This window comes from Malus sylvestris, chromosome 11, assembly GCF_916048215.2.
Source record: "Malus sylvestris chromosome 11, drMalSylv7.2, whole genome shotgun sequence".
Classification (NCBI taxonomy): domain Eukaryota; kingdom Viridiplantae; phylum Streptophyta; class Magnoliopsida; order Rosales; family Rosaceae; genus Malus; species Malus sylvestris.
Genome location: NC_062270.1, coordinates 27,189,610 through 27,208,320, shown reverse-complemented (window position 1 = coordinate 27,208,320; position 18,711 = coordinate 27,189,610). Strand labels below are relative to the sequence as shown.

At 36.6% G+C, this 18,711-nt stretch overlaps 2 protein-coding genes across 6 annotated transcripts in view; both read left to right on the top strand.

The window, feature by feature from the left end:
- LOC126590559 (uncharacterized) overlaps positions 1–18,711 on the top strand; it is a 109,027-nt gene that overhangs the window by 84,976 nt on the left and 5,340 nt on the right. The gene's annotated exons all lie outside the window — the stretch shown is intronic.
- On the top strand, positions 13,774–14,874 carry LOC126590558 (uncharacterized). Its single transcript, XM_050256009.1, has one exon. The coding sequence runs from the start codon at positions 13,898–13,900 to the stop codon at positions 14,654–14,656; it is 759 nt and encodes a 252-aa protein (XP_050111966.1). The 5' UTR covers positions 13,774–13,897; the 3' UTR covers positions 14,657–14,874.

Below are 18,711 nucleotides of genomic sequence, written 5' to 3'. Positions count from 1 at the left end.
ACGATTCAATAATTTATTTTTATACTTTGAACTGTCACATACTTTCGTAGTAATGAAACTCTCACACTTGAGTTCCCGAAGAACCTTAAATCCACTATATTCAAATTAGTATATTGCATTCTGTGTTTCTTGCAGGAACCTCTCATTATGAACTAATTGTTCATAAAACTAAATTGAACATGTAGTTTCAAATTTAGTGCCTTTGAAACCCAAAGTTTTCATTCAAAACATACCACATGAAATCTGTAGTTTTCCTGCATAAATTAAACCAATACATGTCTATAGAACATGTATGTTCTACGATATATGTCTATGGCTTACCATAGGACTACTCACGTTCTCCCTCTGTTTTAGGGACATGTCAAACTTGAACAAGCTCGATTTCTTCACTCTAGAAGTCTCTGGAAGAAACTATCTGAAGTGGGTTCAAGATGTGAAACTTCATATAACTGCAAAGCATATTAGAGCCACCATCGAGACACTTATCGTCGACAAACCCGTTGACGAAGCTCAGAAGGCTACTGCAATGATCTTCATTCGAAGACACATCCATGATGCATTGCAGACTGAGTATCTCACTGAGGAAGACCCAAGCACCCTTTGGCTTGCTCTGGCCGATCGTTTCGGTTACTAGAAAAAACACACGACTGGCATCATCTTCGCTTTTAGGACTTTAAGTCTGTGAATGAATACAACTCTGAAGTTTGTAAAATCCGTTCTTTGTTGAAATTATGCAAAGTGGAACTAACCGAATCAGATCTTCTGAAGAATACCTATTCGACCTTCCTTGCCACCAATATTGTCCTGCAACAACAATATATGGCACATAAATTCACCAAGTTTTTGGATTTGATCTTTGTTTTACTTCTCGCTGAAAAGAAAAACTAGCTTTTGATGAAGAATCATCAAGCTCGACCCATTGGATCGAATGCCGCGCATGCGACATATTCTAGCAGCCATAAACGACGAAAGAATCGTCCTGGCCATGGCAATGGATGGCAAGCCCAACCACGGGCCCAAGGTCAACAGAGTGCCGCACCTAAGGGGAAAAATGTGAACCAGCAACGTCCACCATTAGCCCCTAAGGCTCTAAACTTCAAGAACAATGGCAAAGCTTCCGTTCAGCCCGCTTCTATTGAACTGGACATGTGCTATCGTTGTGGATCAAAGGATCATTGGTCACGCTTATGCCGAACTTCCCCTGAGGCTATTGCGAAGTATCATTCCCATCGTGAGTCTAACTTTGCACATGTGGATCATCCAGAAGATGTAACTACATCAATAGAGATATCTGATTTTCAAGAGGCATCAGCGTCTATGGATGAATAAATTAGACATGTTTTAAGGGTGTTTTCCCCAAGTGGCAGAACCTACTAGGAGTGGTCGGCCTTATCCCCTATTTTGCTAGGTTTAAGGTTTAATTTTGAACAATTTTTCTAAGTATTTGGAATAATTTGTTTGGTTTTGGTTTGTTTTGAATTATGGATTGTTATTTAAATGGATATCACTATTTTACTAAGTTAATACCCAAGAAAGCTCATTTGACAACTCTCTCTGGCTCATCCCACCTAATTGAAGGATACGGAAATGCACGTATCATGTTGTCTAATGGTATAATCTTGACCATTAAGGAGGCACTCTATTCTCCACATTCCGAAAGAAAGTTGCTGAGTTTTAGAGATATTTGAGATAATCAATATCATATTGAAATCACTGAAGATGATGATTCTAAATTTCTTTGTATCACTTCATACGAATATGCCTAGAAACGTATTCATGAGAAGTTGGAACGTCTACTGAGTGGGTTGTACATCACAACCATTCACAGCATAGAAGCCCACAGTGTGGTTGGCCCTATGCCTGAGTTCCAGGACACTTTGTTGCTTTGGCATGACTGTTTGTGACATCCTAGACGTGACATGATACGCCTTATCCTCAAATCTTCACACGGGCATAAGTTACATCCATATGTTGGACTCCCGCCATGCAAAGCGTGTTATTTAGGAAAGTTGAATACTCAACCTTCATATACAAAGATTATTCACGACCCTCCTAAATTTCTTCAGAGGATTCAAGGGGACATTTGTGGACCTATCCAACCAACATGTGGACCATTTATATACTTTATGGTGTTGGCTGATGCATCAACAAGATGGTCAAATGTTTGCTTGTTGTCCACACGCAATGCCGTGTTTGCTAAACTCCTAGCTCAAATCATCAAGCTAAGGGCTCACCACCCTGATTATCCGATTAAGTCGATTCGACTGGATAACGCTGGAGAGTTTACATCATAGACTTTTGACGATTATTGCATGTCAGTAGGGAGTGATGTGGAATATCATGTGCCCCATGTTCACACCCAAAATGCCCTGGCAGAAGCTTTCATAAAGCGCATTCAAGTGATAGCTTGGACTTTAGTTATGAGAACCAAACTGCCGGTATCTGCCTGGGGCTATGCAATATTGCACGCAGCTATATTGGTCCGCCTGAGGCCTACCGCTACCCAACCACATTCACCGTTACACTTGGTCACTGGATACGAGCCTGACGTCTAGCATTTATGGGTGTTTGGGTGGGCCATTTATGTGCCAATAGCGCCGCTGCTACGTACCAAAATGGGTCATCAGAGAAAAATAGGAATCTATATCGGTTATGATTTGCCGATAATTGTTCGCTACATAGAACCCTTGACAAAGATCTCTTTACCGCACGTTTTGCGGATTGTCACTTTGATGAGACAGTATTCCTGTCGTTAGGGGGAGATAAGGATGCTAACGTCCCTGTAGAACGCTGCGAATTGTTGTGGTATGCTCCCACTATGTCTTATTTAGATCCCCGTACTGCCTAGTCTGAAACTGAGGTGTGATGAATTATAGATCTTCAGAGCATTACTCATAGCATGCCAGATGCTTTTAATGATCTAGCAAAGGTAACAGTATCACATATACTCGCTGCAAACACACATGTAAGGATAGATGTACCTCGTGTACATCAACAACCCACCTAGGAAGGCTGGACCGTCCCCGAAGGTGGGGAGGCCGCACCCTCCACGCGGCAAGATACATTGGCGGCTAGCCAATCATCTGCTCTGACCCTGAAGCGTGGCAGACCCCTTGGTTCAAAGGATGCATAACCCCAGAAGAGGAAAATGGCACCAACTAGTGACCCTAGTTTGAATCCAACCATCGCTCACTCATCAGTTCCAAGGCATGAGGTTATTCTAGATTACTGTGATGCTTCAGACGAAACATGCCGGCCTCCCGAGAATCGTGAGATTTCGGTCCACTACATAATATTGAATGAGGTTTGGAATAGGAATGAGATGATCGTCGACGATACATTCGCGTACTCAGTAACTACTGACATCATGCTTAGCGATGACATTAAACCACATTCCGTTAATGAATGTCGACGTAGAACATATTGGTCAAACTGAAAACAAGCAATCCAGGTTGATCTCAATTCGCTAGCGAAACGTAAGGTATTTGGACCTATCGTTCCTACACCACCACGCTTGAAGCCTGTTGGCTACAAGTAGGTTTTCGTGAGGATGCGTAATGAGAATAATGAAATAGTGCGATACAAAACACGCCTCGTAGCGCAAGGCTTCTCTCAGCGTCGTGGGATTGATTACGAGGAGACGTATTCCTTCATAATGGACGTTATAACGTTTCACTACCTAATTAGTTTGGTAGTTTCTGAAAAACTGAATATGCAGCTTATGGACGTGGTAACCGGGTATCTCTATGGGGATCTAGATACAGAAATTTACATGAAAGTTCCAGAAGAACTTCCATTGACTAGTTCAAATAGTTATAGACCACAGAACACTCTCTTAATTAGGTTAAGGATGTCACTCTATGGATTGAAACAATTCGGGCGGATGTGGTATAACCGTCTGAGTGAATATTTGACAAGTCAGGGTTATGTGATAACTCATATATTTCATGCATTTATACCATCCATTTCTAGTCTCTTTGTGATGTTTTGAGTTAATTTGGTTACATTTTACCTTATTTTGTGTTAATGTGTAGTGACATGTACTTTAGGATCAATTTGAAGGCAAAAGAAGTGAAAAATGCCATTTTTGTAGCTGACCCTATTCAAACGTGTAAAGAAGTTTAGTGGCATGTTTTGCAGCCTAAATAAATAATCCAGGATGAATCTGGCTTGTTAGAAGACCATGAGTAGAATGGGAAAGGAATTGGAATATTTAGCCTGATTTGGAGGAGCCAAATAAGGAAAAACGTTCAAAACTTTGGCTTAATGGTTAAGATCACCTTGCAATCAGCTACAACCCCCATTAGCATATAAATACTAGGGTTTTAGATCACTTTGACACAAGCCCCCCTTGGGGGTCACCCAAAGCTCTCTCTCTTCTCTTTATTTAACCTTTTTTCCAAAAACAAAACCCTAATTCCCTTCGCCATTTGCTGCCACCGAAGAAACCACGCAGCCGCGCTGTTCTTGAAGAAGTTCAACATCAGAATTGCTTCAAGGGGATTTCTTCTATTATTATGTGAACAACGAATTATGCCCATGCGTGTTCATAAAGAAGTCACATCCCAGATTTGCAATCGTTGCAGTTTATGTCGATGACATGAACCTCATTGGGACTCCCGCAGAGCTTGAGGAAATTGCTACACACTTGAAATCGGAATTTGAGATGAAAGATCTTGGTAAAACTTGATACTGTCTCAGCCTGGAGATCGAGCATTGTTTGGATGAAATCTTAGTACATCAATCGAACTATACCCAAAATGTGTTGCGTCATTTTAATAAGGATAAAGCAAAGCCTTTAAGTACACCTATGGTTGTTCGGACTCTAGATACTAAACGAGATCCCTTCCGTCTAAAGGAGGATGAGGAAGAGATTTTGGAACCCGAAGTTCCTTACCTAAGTGCAATTGGGGCTTTATTGTACTTGGCTCAATACACTAGACCTGACATTTCCTTCGCTGTGAATCTTTTGGCAAGATACAGCAATGCGCCCACATGCAGGCACTAGAATGGTGTTAAAGACATTTTCCGCTACCTCAAAGGTACAACAGATTTAGGCTTGTTCTATACCCGCGAATCTCCAAGTGTTGCCGCTCCCCATGGTACTGGGATTGATTCTCGCCTTATTGGTTACACAAATGCTGGATATCTGTCTGACCTACATATGGCACATTCTCAAACGGGCTATGTCTTTATCGTTAGAGACACCATTGGAGGTCTACCAAGCAAATGCTAGTTGCGACTTCGTCTAACCATGCTGAGATTCTCGTCCTGCATGAAACATCGCATGAGTGCTTTTGGCTGAGAAAGGTTATAGGACATATTTGAAGCACTAGTGGTCTTACATCAGTCGTTGACCTTCCTGCGACGATCTTTGAAGACAATGCGACATGTATCGAGCAGTTGAATAAAGGATACATCAAGGGAGATAACACCAAGCACATAGCGCCGAAGTTCTTTTACTTACACTAGCAGTAGCAGCATCAGAACATTGAAGTCAAGCAAATCTGTTCCCAGGACAACCTGGCCGATCTCTTCACCAAGTTATTGCCCAAGTCTACTTTTCAGAAGCTCGTCCAAGGAATCAGTATGCGTAAATTATCTGAGTTGAATCGCTTGTAGTTCTCTTATTTAGAAGTTATGTCTAACTCAGGGGGAGTATCTAGAAGCATACTTACATGATCTTAATTTACTCTTTTCCCTACGATTAGGAGCACTTTTCCCACTGGGTTTTTGCTACCTAACTAGGTTTTAACGAGGCACCCATCCTGGGATGATAATACTCCGTTGAGTTCATTACTTTTGTCATGTTTGACCTTTGTTTTAGACATTATGCATACTTCTCACTTTTCTCCTTAGTCTATGAGTTTTCCCCATGCCTTGGGTTTACCATAACAAAGTTTTGTGAGTTTTACTACAAATGCGTACTTCACTTAAATTCAAGGCTCACGATCACCCGTTGTGCTGATGACTTCATCAACTATTCTACCTTATCTGCTGAAGATCTAATGCGATGGTTTGTTGAGTATTTACACACTCAAAGGGGAGTGTTGCAGTCATATTTAGAATAGGAATGTGATTGTGTAAATCTTAGGGAATCTGGGAATGTATCTTATATTCATATTAGGATTAGATTACCTATTAAATGTTGTAATCCTAAAGGGAAAGGTTTTACCCTTCCTACTACTATAAATAAAGGCACAATGGGGTGAATCAAACACACCTCACAATTAAATCAATCTCTCTTCTCTCTAACCATAGTCGGCCCCCTCTTTCTCTCTAAACTCTAGATCGTTCAATCAAATAGGCCTACAACATAAAGTTATATTTTCTCAAAATATTCTTCATATAGTGCGACTGATCAAGAAAAAAACCATCACATTTTTTGAAATTTTCATTTCCAAAATAAAATTAGCTTCACCAAGATCTTTCATGTCAAAATGGCTCTTAAGAATATTTTTTGTTTCATTAATCACAATAAATTTGAGCCAAAAATTAATAAATCATCAATGTAGAGGAGAATAATAACATGTAAATCATTTCATGATTTATAATATAAGTACTTGTCACTCTCATTACTTTTATAATCATTGTTAATCATGCAGGAATCAAATTTTTATGCCTACTTTAAACCATAAAGAGATTTAGTCAACTTACATACTTTGTTCTCTTGGCTAGGTTCAACAAAACATTCAGGTTGGTCCATAGTTTTCTTCATTTAAATCTCCATTCAAAAAAATTATTTTCAGATCCATTTAATGAATAGTCAAATCATGAATAAAAGTAACAACAATTAACAATTGAATGGATGTTACTCTAATACCTAGAAAAAACAAAGTATCAAAGAAATATAGATCAATTTTTTGTTTAAAACCCTTGCAACAAGTCTAGCTTTAAGTTTATCTATACTTCCATCTGGTTCGAGTTTCTTTCTAAGTACCCATTTACACTGTATATAGTTTTACAACTTGGTGTTAAATCTACTAGTTTCCAAGTATTATTGGAAATTATTAATTCTATTTCATCATTAACACCTCCTTTCCAAAAAGCAAAACATAGCATAAGGTGAGGTTAAAGCACCTTTCAAATTAAGTGAATTTTCCTCAATATTATAAACAAAATAATCTGGGCCAAAATCTTTTTGAATTCTAATTTTTTACTCCTTAGTTCAATCTCAATCTCAATATTTTCTTCATCCTTAAAATTAGGAGCAGAAGAATCAGGTTTATATAAATTATTTTGTTGCCCCTATTATTTTTATTTTTAGAAGGAAATTTTTCTTCATCAAAGATAGCATCACATGATTCTATATTCACATTATTTTCAATATTAAGAAATCTATAAGCTGTACTATTTAAAGCATATCCAGAAATAACAAAAGTAGTAGTTTTAGCACCCAATTTAGGACTTTTTTATTAGAATTTTTTTGACATTTTTATGAGGTTTTTTTTTAGTGATTTTAGCTTTACTACAAGTTTCACGTTTTTCAAAGTCTTTTTTCATCATTGGAATTAAATATAAACTGCTCATGATTCATACATATTTGCTATTTACAATTTTATATAATATAAACATGCATGCCAAAACTTTAAAGAAGAAAGCATATAACCTAAAGTAGAAGCTTTATTACCATTCTCAACATTTATCTTAAACATACCATCACAAGCATAACCCTTGCACACAAATACACTCTTTTTGGTAATTACATATTGATCATATTCCATGTCTGCTTAAAACCAACCTTATTAAGAAGATAACTCGACATAAGATTTTTCTTATAAAAGGAGTATGACGTACATCTTTCAAAGTTAAAGTCCCTTCAAAGGTAAATTTGAGACCAACCTCACCACTTCCAAGCAATTGAGTTGTATGTTAGTCGTCGAGCATAATTGTCTTCGTCTTCTTACAAGGAGTATATTTTTTGAACCAACCTTTGTCAAAGCAAACATGTCTATTGGCTCTAAAATTTGCCCATGATCCTTCATCACTTGTAACCACGTTCACATTAGTAATCATTGCAACAAATGGTTCTTCGGTAACTTAAGCTTGACTATTAAGCTCACTGTGGATGCAAATTTCTTCCTCCTTATTCTTGGACAAAATTGCACCTACAAAACAAATAACACCTTAGGTCAAGGCTAAGAGCCTCATGTGCCCACGATGAATTGGGGGGGGGGGGGGGCTTTGGCCGAAGGCTCCGATGCCAAAGTTAGAATTTTTAGGGAAAAGTGTTTGGAGAATTTAGAGAATTTAGCAAGAGAATTGGAGTTGAGTTTTGGAGAGAATGAGGATGTTTATAGGGGTGTGGCCGGCCACCTTGGGAGGAGATGGACTGGCCACTTGAATGGTTTTGTAGGTGAAGTTCGTGATTTGTGTTTAATTAGCAAATTAATTGAATAATTAATCAATTAATTAGCTAATTAATATAATAAAAAAGGAATGATTTAGGGATTACCTTGTGGAGAAGATATGATGAGGGATGAATGAAAAAGGTTATAAATAAATACCTATTTGGGCACTTTTGATTTGATTGAGGGATGATTGTCTACTGCTCGCGCGTAGGAATTCCAGTGTGCCTCAAGGGTAATTTTGCCCTTTTAACCCAAAAATCCACGTGTCGCCTCTTGATTATTTTTGGCTCCACACTCACGTTTCCAGTATCTAGAAAATCGAGCAATATGCCCACTCTTACCACAAACAAAACAAGGTGAAGAAGATTGATGGTTCTTACTTACATGGTTTGGGTTTCCTTTATCATGTTGGTAAAGTTTTCCAAATTTCTTCATATTTTTATTCCTAGGTTGAAAATGACATTTTTAGGAAATTTTTTTTTGGCAGGTTATTTTCTACGAATTTAAATTTACCTTAGTAGAGGTACTGTTATCTTCTTACATAAGAACATCATGTCCTCTTACCTCTACCTCTACACGAATACATGTAATCAAGGTCTCCAAGGGAACTCTTTTTGCCTGTGACGCATTATTTTTTTTTTTTTTGAACTGTCTCCAAGAAGGTGGTAATTTGTCTATGATACCAACTATTGTCATCAATTTCGACACTTCAAATGTGACTTCCACTATAATTATTTGGAATCTTGGACATACTCCACAACTGATTTCCCATCCACCATTTGATTCTCCGGTACAGGTTACATGAATTTGATTCTCACTTAAAATTGTTGGGAAACTTACAACAAAATTATGAATTTCTTCTAAGAAGCATGTAAACAATTAGATTGAGGCGCGTGAATCCTCTCTTTAAGGAAATTCAAGCCCACTGCGGTTTAACAAAGTCCAAGAATCAGTGTTGCAATATATCCCTTAACTTGTCCCCTACACGATACAACATCCAAACTAAATCTTTGTGTGACTCAAACCTATTTGCTCAAAAGGAAGAGTCCATCTCCACCACACGAACACCCTTCTTTGGTCAATGAGTAAAAATAGAAAAGATCGAGGAAATGGAGAGAATAATAGTTGTAGAAGATATTGGGTAGTGGATAATGAATAAAAGGATGATGGAGAAAATGCTACTAATTATTTGTTTATTATCACCCTTACTTAATAGGATAATAAACACAAATGAACAAAAAGAGTTACATAAGAAGAAGGCTAAAAGACTCCATTTTAATTTTCTACTAACAACAAATAATGGTAACCATCTTAATTTTTCACTAATAACAAATAATTAATTTACTTAATATTAAAAATGCACCAATGAAATTAGCGTTATTGCAATAGGTGAAGTGAAATTCCACACGAGAAGATTATAGGCAAGTGCTAAGCTAAAGGTTGAATTAATAAGGATTATTAGATTATATGACAGTTGCAAATCCAATGGTCCAAATTCTGCCATGTGTTCGACAACTTGCAGATTCTACCACGCAGCTGACGCAAAAAAATTTGGAGGCAGATTGTTTGCCCTTCTAGTTAGGATCCCTTCCATGCCCTCCTATTTTGTGCGGTCACGGTTAAGCCACGTCAACATTTTATATTATTTTTTAATGAGACAATAAGATAAAAAACAATAAAAATATAAAATATTGACGTGGCTTAACCGTGGCCGCACAAAATAGGAGGGCATGGAAGGGCACCACAACTAGGAGGGCAGACAATCCTTGTCCAAAAAATTTTGCACATGGCCAACATCACGTTGTACCATACTTTGGAGAAATTTTTAGTTGTGACGGGAACACAAGTGGTACATTATATGTTTTAATAGGAATGATAAGAAATTTTATTTTTTAAGTTATTAACTTTTTAGCACATATATCCCACAATTTATTTAGTAACACGTGGACCTCGTTTGAAACATAGTATTAGACTCCGGATAGGATTAATAGTGCGGAACAGGTGTTTGGTGCAGTTTTGAATTAATTAACCGGCCGATTATATATCTCGGGCCCACTTTTTAGTCCGGCTCACACCTGCTAAATAAGAGTAAACTGTCGATTTGCCCCCTGAACTATCACCCAACTTTCGATTTGCCCCCTGAACTTTTTAATTGGAAAATTAAGGACTTAAACTAATTTTTTTGGCCGATTTGCCCCCTGCTGTTAATTTTTCATTCATTCCATCCAAATTTCTGTTAAATGGAAGCATATGCACAACATGTGTAGGTAGTTCGGTCGCTTCATTCTTTAAAATAATTGAAAACCTTAGATTTCTAAAATATAAACCTATGCAAATATGTGTGATTCTATAGCTTTTTTGTCTGAATGTCTAGTGAAATGACGCTGTGTCCACAAATGAGAGTTACGTGGTTTGCACACGATAAGAGTTAACGTTAATTTGGATGAAATCTATGAAAAACTAATGGTAGGGGGGAAATCGGCCAAAAAAATTAGTTTAAGTCCTTAATTTTCCAATCAAAAAGTTCAGGGGGCAAATCGAAAGTTGGGTGATAGTTCAGGGGGCAAATCGGCAGTTTACTCTGCTAAATAATACACTCCAAAAGCTAAGGATAATTTAGCAGGTTCAAAACTCAAAAGCCCAGGAAAATTTAATCGCGTTGTCTCTTCACTCTCAAATAAATTCTCCGTTCTCTCCTCTATCCAGAACGAACTCCATATGTTGTTCTTGTTCTTCTTCCTCCTCTCGAATTCATCTGTTATCCTTCATTCTTCTTCATCCTTTTTTCTGCTCCCTTTCTCTGTTTGCTCTCTATTCCATCTCTTATGAAATTGGTTGATTTGTCTATTTCTTACAAATTGATTTTGGTGCGGAGAATCCATTTGGGTTTTGGGAGATTAAGAAATAAGGAAATAGGTTCGGCAGAGAGAGAGTGAGATTTGATGCGCGGGGATGATGATGAAGAAAGGATAACACAACTGTGAGAGAAACCTGGGTTTCTTTCCTTCCTTTTTTATGTTTTGTTTTTTAATTTTGTCGGTGCAATGAGGATTAATTCTTTTTTTTTTCCTTTGGTTTTCTTCCTTTTTTCCATTTTAACATCAGTTATTCGGTGAAATTTTTTTTAGAAATTTATTGTAATCCGATATATTATCCGATGTACAGATTTATCCGGAAAAGCACCAAACGCTTGACTAATTAGTCAGTACTATCCGATGACTATTTATCCTATCCGACTGAAATAGTCAGTACAGTCCGAGCTGCCAAACAAGGCCGTGGTGTACTATCCTATATACCGGTCACACTGAAAAATCTCTCCATACTTTATTGGGTTGAAGCTAATTTTTTTGGACTTTGGGAAAAAATTGCCCAATTGCCCGACTAAGAGGGGTGGGTTGAAACTACTCTTATATAGACTCATTATTTCACCCTTATAAACCCACCATAGTTAAAAAAAAAAAAAATTAGTTTAACACTTACAAGTTGTAGAATCATTAAAACAACTAATTTTCTAAGATTATAATGCCAAGCACACTACTCAAACGCAAATGGTCAAGTTGTACTAATTTATGAAAATTGAATATTAGTATTCATCTTTACTTGTAAGTGAGAGATCTTAGGTTTGATTTTCGCCAAAGACGAATTTGAACCACAATATTGCTAGTCTATTGTGAGACTTAGTCTACTATCCCACCCCTTTAATGTAGATAATATTGTTTGTTAAAAACAAATTGATAGTAGAAGCAAATTACTAGGTTAAGCTTAAAAAAGAGTAGTGATTTATTTTATCCTTACACATTTTAGGTTAAAACCCTAATTTTTTTTTTTTTAACAAACGATACTACCTAGTGGGGGTTTAAAAATGAAAAAGGAAAGTGGTAGGTATATTAATGATGCATGGAAACAGAAACGAGCTTCACTGGAGGTGTCCCTAAGTTAGTACTTAATTAAGATCAAAGCTTCCATTATGAAAATGTATTGCAGGAAACAAAGAGCATGATATATATTTGCTTAAAGTTGAAGGATTGAACACCATCCAAATTCAAACCCAAGTTTAGTCGAAGCAACAACAGCAAGCATAATTTTCACCTACTAAATATGACAACCTTTTGCTTTGGGTCACGAGTAATATTCCTTGCATCAAATTTGTAAAGGTGCGTGACACACACCCCATTTTATTTCTCATACATCCTTTGTTAATTTATGTTCGTTCATATTCTTCAATTCATCAGATTCGATAACAGAAAATTAGAAGGGTGTGTGAGAAGTAAAAAAGGGCGTGTGGATATCACACTCAATTTGTAAATTGTGTGTTTGTATTTTTCTTTTCAATGTTGGAAGAAATTTCTAATCCTCCTTTTTTTTGTTGATTGCAAAGAAACAAAAAATGAAATTATATCTCTAATTGAAAATATGACCACACACTTTACTTTCCCTTTCTTACACCCATATTTAACATTGTTTATTTTTGATTTGATTTATTCAATCTGATGATTAGAAGTTTAATAAAAAGACATATAAGAGGACAAAAATGATATGTAAGTTGTATACGTTGATCTCACATTTATTAGATATGTAAATTATGAAGTAATTTTCACATACTTGTGACAATGATGTTAATTAGGCTCTCAATCTTGGATTATTTAAGCTATGCTGAACATAGTTTTGATCTAATTTGTTTCGTGGTCCCACTCTCAGGTGATTGCCACCTCTCTATCTCTCTCTCAATCAAGTTTTATAAGGCAATCAAACCTCAAATAGTGAACATGAAGATTACTCTTACCTGATGCCTCAATGGGGTGACAGCTAGAAAGTTCCAAATAGTCGAGTAAATAACAAGTCAACATCCCTCCTCCCTCCAAATAGAAAAAAAAAATTATTATGCACTCGTTGTCTCACGAAATTAGTTCACATATTTGCTATATTATCATGTGAGTAGTACATGACTATGAATATGAGATAACCGTTTTATATAACGGATGCATAAAAGTTTTCATCCTTCAAAAAGAAAATTCCTATATATTGGATGAGCATTTAAAAAGAAGAACTTACATGAAATAGATTCACCGCCACATAAACTTATATACACATGATAATAGATTATTAGACAAGGGCATCACGTTCGCAGTGAACTTGTTCCATGTCAGTTACTCTCGCATTTAAGAGTCCTCAATATGTATTTATACACACTAGCTAGAAATGTTTTTAGAAGCAGACTTGAATATAGTTGACTAGAACAATGTGTTTCTCTCACCTAATCCGAGTTTGAAACTCCTCCCAATAATTTATATTACAACCTAAAATTTCTTTAAGCCTAGACTACTATACATAGTTATATTCCATGACTTCCACACACACACACACACACACACACACACACACACACGCACGCACGCATATATATATAGGATATATACCACCTTTGGCAAGACGACTCCAACAATCGAAAGTTCAAACTAATCTCCACCACCCCATATATCTTTCTCAATTTTCCAAAGACCTGCCTTTTTATACCTCTTTAGCAATTAAAACTAGCTAAAGAGAAAATGGATGATCAAAACCAACAAACCTTGACAAATTACTACTACAACTCCATAGACAATCAGCACCTGAAAAAAATTGCCAAGTTTTTGCTTTCAGCTTTTGTGTTTTCATTCTGCTTTTCCCGCTCATATATGCTCTCATTCCTCCATTCCTTCAACTTCTACTTCTCAACATTCCCTTACCAACTTTTCACTCACGCCATTAACAAGAACTTCATATTCTTCATATGCAACATGCTCTTCGTTGTCCTTGCAAAACACTCTGGCTTAACCCAGCCTCCGTCGACCCAGTCTTATGCTAGCAATGACGAAACGAGCTTCAAGAATACAGAAGGTGGTTCGGATTTTGTTTCCCCAATTTTAGAGACAGAAGAGCCAGTTTTGCCGAAGGAAGATACGAAAACGGGAAGGATGGACTCACTAGAAAATGTTGCTGCAGAAGAAGAACATGAAAGTGAGCCTTTGATCAACCAAGTGGAAAAACATGCAGAGAAGGAGGTTGTTGAAGAATATGAAGAACAAAAAGAACAAGAACAAGAAAGTATGTTGTTAGTTGAAGAAGAAGAAGAAGAAGAAGAAGAAGAAGAAGAAGAAGAAGACGATGACGATGATGATGATGGAAAACTTGCCGAGGAAGATGAAGATGTAACCGGAAGGTTTGGTAATAGTACTGAAGAATTGAACAAGAAATTTGAAGACTTCATTAATAGAATGAAGGCAGAATTAAGGATTGAAGCACAGAGACAACTAATTATGGTTTAAGGATGTTTTACATTATGTTGCGTGAAATGGTTCTATTGGCTACATTATTAGTTGTGTAAATTTATGTTTTATTAGCATAGTCTTAATTTTTTTTTCCTTGATCTTTTACTTAATTTGTCTGGGAGTTGGCTTTGGCTTCGTTTGTAATGAATCTGAATCGTTTGCATAATTAGTTGTGCAGCCTTAATGCCTTATGAACTTAATTTTGATATAGTAAATCTGTTCTTTTGTTTAAAATAGAAACTAATAAGGAGAGGACGAGGAATCAAAGGCAAAAACTAGAGCGGATTGATGAATGCTCTTAACCGATGTGATGAAATTGGTGATGGTCTCCTATATTGAGTGGAGTTGCTTCCTCTATTTCCAACTAGTTTTTGTTAGAATCTTAACTTCCTTCATTGTATCAAATAAAATTATCCATGCGTCGAGCATAATGATTTAGATGCTCTCATGTCATTAAAATATGAGTTGTCCTCGCATTAGCCTTAAAACGACTGCTTGCAGCTTTTAGGAACATTAGATACATGGACAATTAACTAAACTTGTCTTGTACCGAGGTATTTTAAGTTTTGATATCAGACTGCTCATGTATCTAATGTTCCTAAAAGCTGCAAGCAGTCGTTTTAAGGCTAATGCGAGGACAACTCATATTTTAATGACATGAGAGCATCTGAATCATTGTGCTCGACGCATGGATAATTTTATTTGATACAATGAAGGAAGTTAAGATTCTAACAAAAACTAGTTGGAAATAGAGAAAGCAACTCCACTCAATATAGGAGACCATCACCAATGACTTAAAATCTTTCTATTTGGTGCAAACTGACAAATTATGTAATTAACTTCTTAGAGAAAGGGAAATTATTTTCGCACCCCGTATCCTCTTGCACTCTTTCTTGTTTTTAGTTTTTCTTTTTTTTAGTCGTAGACTTAAAATTGAATAAGCTAAAGGAGAATTAATGGACGAAAATAAGGGCACCAAGGGGTTCAAGGATGTTCTTATTGAGAGTCACACCAAGTTAGTCATTGATTCCATCATGAGCAAGTGCAACACTCTCTGGAGACTTCATGCCATCCTTGAAGACATTCACTAGGTTGCAAATGATTTTACTTCAGTTTCATGGAACCATGTCTATCCAAAAGCTAATGTTCTTACGAACGTCGTTATTAGTGTAGGCCACAAAATTCAAGTAATTCTTAGGTCTGTCAATTTATTTTACAACCCATTAATTCGGCACAAAACGATATGAAAGAAAAAAAAACAAAGATTTCAGATCACTCGTTAGCTTAACGGATCAGGTCGTTATTGCGCCACCCATTAAGATAATAGGTCTGACATGACACAATCTGTTAAGATAACGAGTATGACATAAAAACGACATAAACACGATGAACACAACCCGTTTGCCAAGTAATTCTTTACATCTTGAAATAATTGGATTCTACCACTTAATCACCCTTCTTTTCCCAAATGGAACATTAGTGGAAAGGTAAATTAACACAGAAGGGCAGTACTAAAGTGGCAAAAAAGAAATAGAATAACAAATAGAATTTAGGAATATTGTAGCCTATATAGGTAACCCATGCCGTAAAGAAATTATGCTGCAAGATACTCCTACCCTTTTAGTGTTATCCTATATACTCAGAAACATGGAAGAGATTTCCAGAAGCAGAATAATTAATTACACGTGCTATTTATTCATGCAGTCAAACAAAATAAATCATCAAAATACAAGATTCACTTCCCCAAATTGAGTAATCCATTTCAGAACTGTAATCATCTTGCAGCAACTATGTGAACAAAACGAAGACTAACACATGTCATGGCTTACAGACATAAAATATTTCGTGTGATTCGTTCATCTGATGAGAAAGATAAAGGGGAAAAAACAAAATACAACCGAAGATATGCGAGTATTTTAATGGCCAGAAGATGACTCACCTACATTCCTTGTCAGGGAGTGAAAGCAATAACATATTTCCCATGTTTCGATCATCCGATTTCTTGACATCCCAAACAATATTATGTGTGTTAACTTTCTCACGTGTCAAAAACTCAAATGACAGAAATTTTGTTTTAATTTTTGAAAGGGACTGAATCTGTCTCTTACTAGTGTTGTATGTATTGGTACACTTGGTACACAGGTGGATGACGAATCCTTGAGGTCTTTACACTTGTGTGGTTGGAAACTTTGAGCTTTTATTTTCACCCCTTACCTGAGAATATTTACACCACAAAACATGTAGGTTCTTCATAAATGGGTCCTTCCCTCCTTCCTTCAAAGTGAAGTTAATTTCAAATTGATTTGATTTGTTGGATTCTCATATTCTATATGCCACTCAATGAAGAGACCCCTCTAGGGTTTGGTGGGTGGGGGCTAATGATGGATATATACTGGAATAAGTGAATTCCAATTTTCACCTGAGATTGCTTCATTTGTTTCTAAACAAAAACAAAAAATACATATTTCATTACTCTTGATTCTCAAGTACAAATAGTGACATTAGGTTTGAGTTAGGAACAAGTGTTTGTGCCAAATCATTTCTTGAAGAATGCTATAGTCAATCTTTTATGCGTATGTGGATGCATGAATTGTAGCAATTGATTATAGGAGAAAAACTATAATATGTGCATAAACGATTAACTATAACATTCTTCAAAGAATAATAACATGCACTTGAATAAATCGAGAATAAGTTCATTTACGAGAACTGAAATTGTGTGTCATATCAATTCAGTTTGCACAACTTGCTACTGGATTCATTAAAGATTGATTTGCCCTAAAAAAATCTGAACCATCTAGATCCAGTACAGCAATGATATACTGACTGTAGTATCAAGTAGCTAGCTAGTGAAACTGATGTGTAACTAATCGACAGTTCAATGTTATTGAATGCAGTGATGTATACTTGCACATAAATTTGCTTCACAAATTACAAACTTCTCAAGTTGCAAATCCCATTACACCAAACCTCAGAAGAGTTTGGAGATTCAGTAGATTAATCATTAACTTGTAAGTATCTAATCGTCGTGTCGGCAAATAATGATCAACTAATATGTACTACAATAATACACAGCATTGCTAGCTGCCGACTAAGTCCCACGTTCTTTTCAATGGGTATATTATGATTTAACTCTTTAGTAACAAATAATGTGCTTAAAGCGATCCAAAGTTTGAATGTAAGAAATTTTATCATATTATTTGAAATTTAATAATGATTGACAAAAGTTTAAAAGAATATATTAGTATAGCGATTTTCATTGAAAATAGTGAGCATGTGCTGAATAGTGCATTTTAGTAGGTGTATATGTTTTGATCATGTCATCATAATATTATTCAATTAAAATCTAGAGTTTCTTCATGCTTATGGTGTATCAGAATTCATTTTATGAGTGCTTACTCATAATTTCTTTTACCCGTAACTTCCGTTGTGTCACAAATCATTGCATTCTTTTGCTAATACAATATCCACATGTAATTTCTTTAACATTTAAACCAAAATTTTTTAATCATGAAATTATAAGGGGGGAAAAAAATTAATTCAGAATTTACATGATATAATTATCAGGAAATTAATTAGATACTGAATAAACAATAAGCGCTCTAGCAACCCTACACTTGTTCAGCACCTTACATGATACAACACTGAGATTTCTTATCCGCTGGTTTCCCTACTGTCTGTCCAACATTGGCTGCCGGTGGCGGTGGTGGTTGCGCCTGATTTGGTGGTGCCGGTGTTTTTGGCTGCTGTGGTGGCACTGACTGTGATTGTACTTGTACTGGCGCTGGTGGCTGAGACTGTTGTGGTACCGATGACGATGACTAAGGCGGTGGCAATTGCTGTGGTGGCGGTGGCAATTGCGATGGTGGCAATGGCATCATTATGAGAGGACTAGGATCATTCCAGTGGTAGTCATACCCTCCATACGGCGGATAGTGATAAGTTGGCTGTGGCGCCACCCCATAAGGGTTATATCCATATCCAGCTCCAAAATAATCGTAGCCCCCACCCCAATCGTCCTTGACGTCACCATCGAACGTAACACTTTTTAC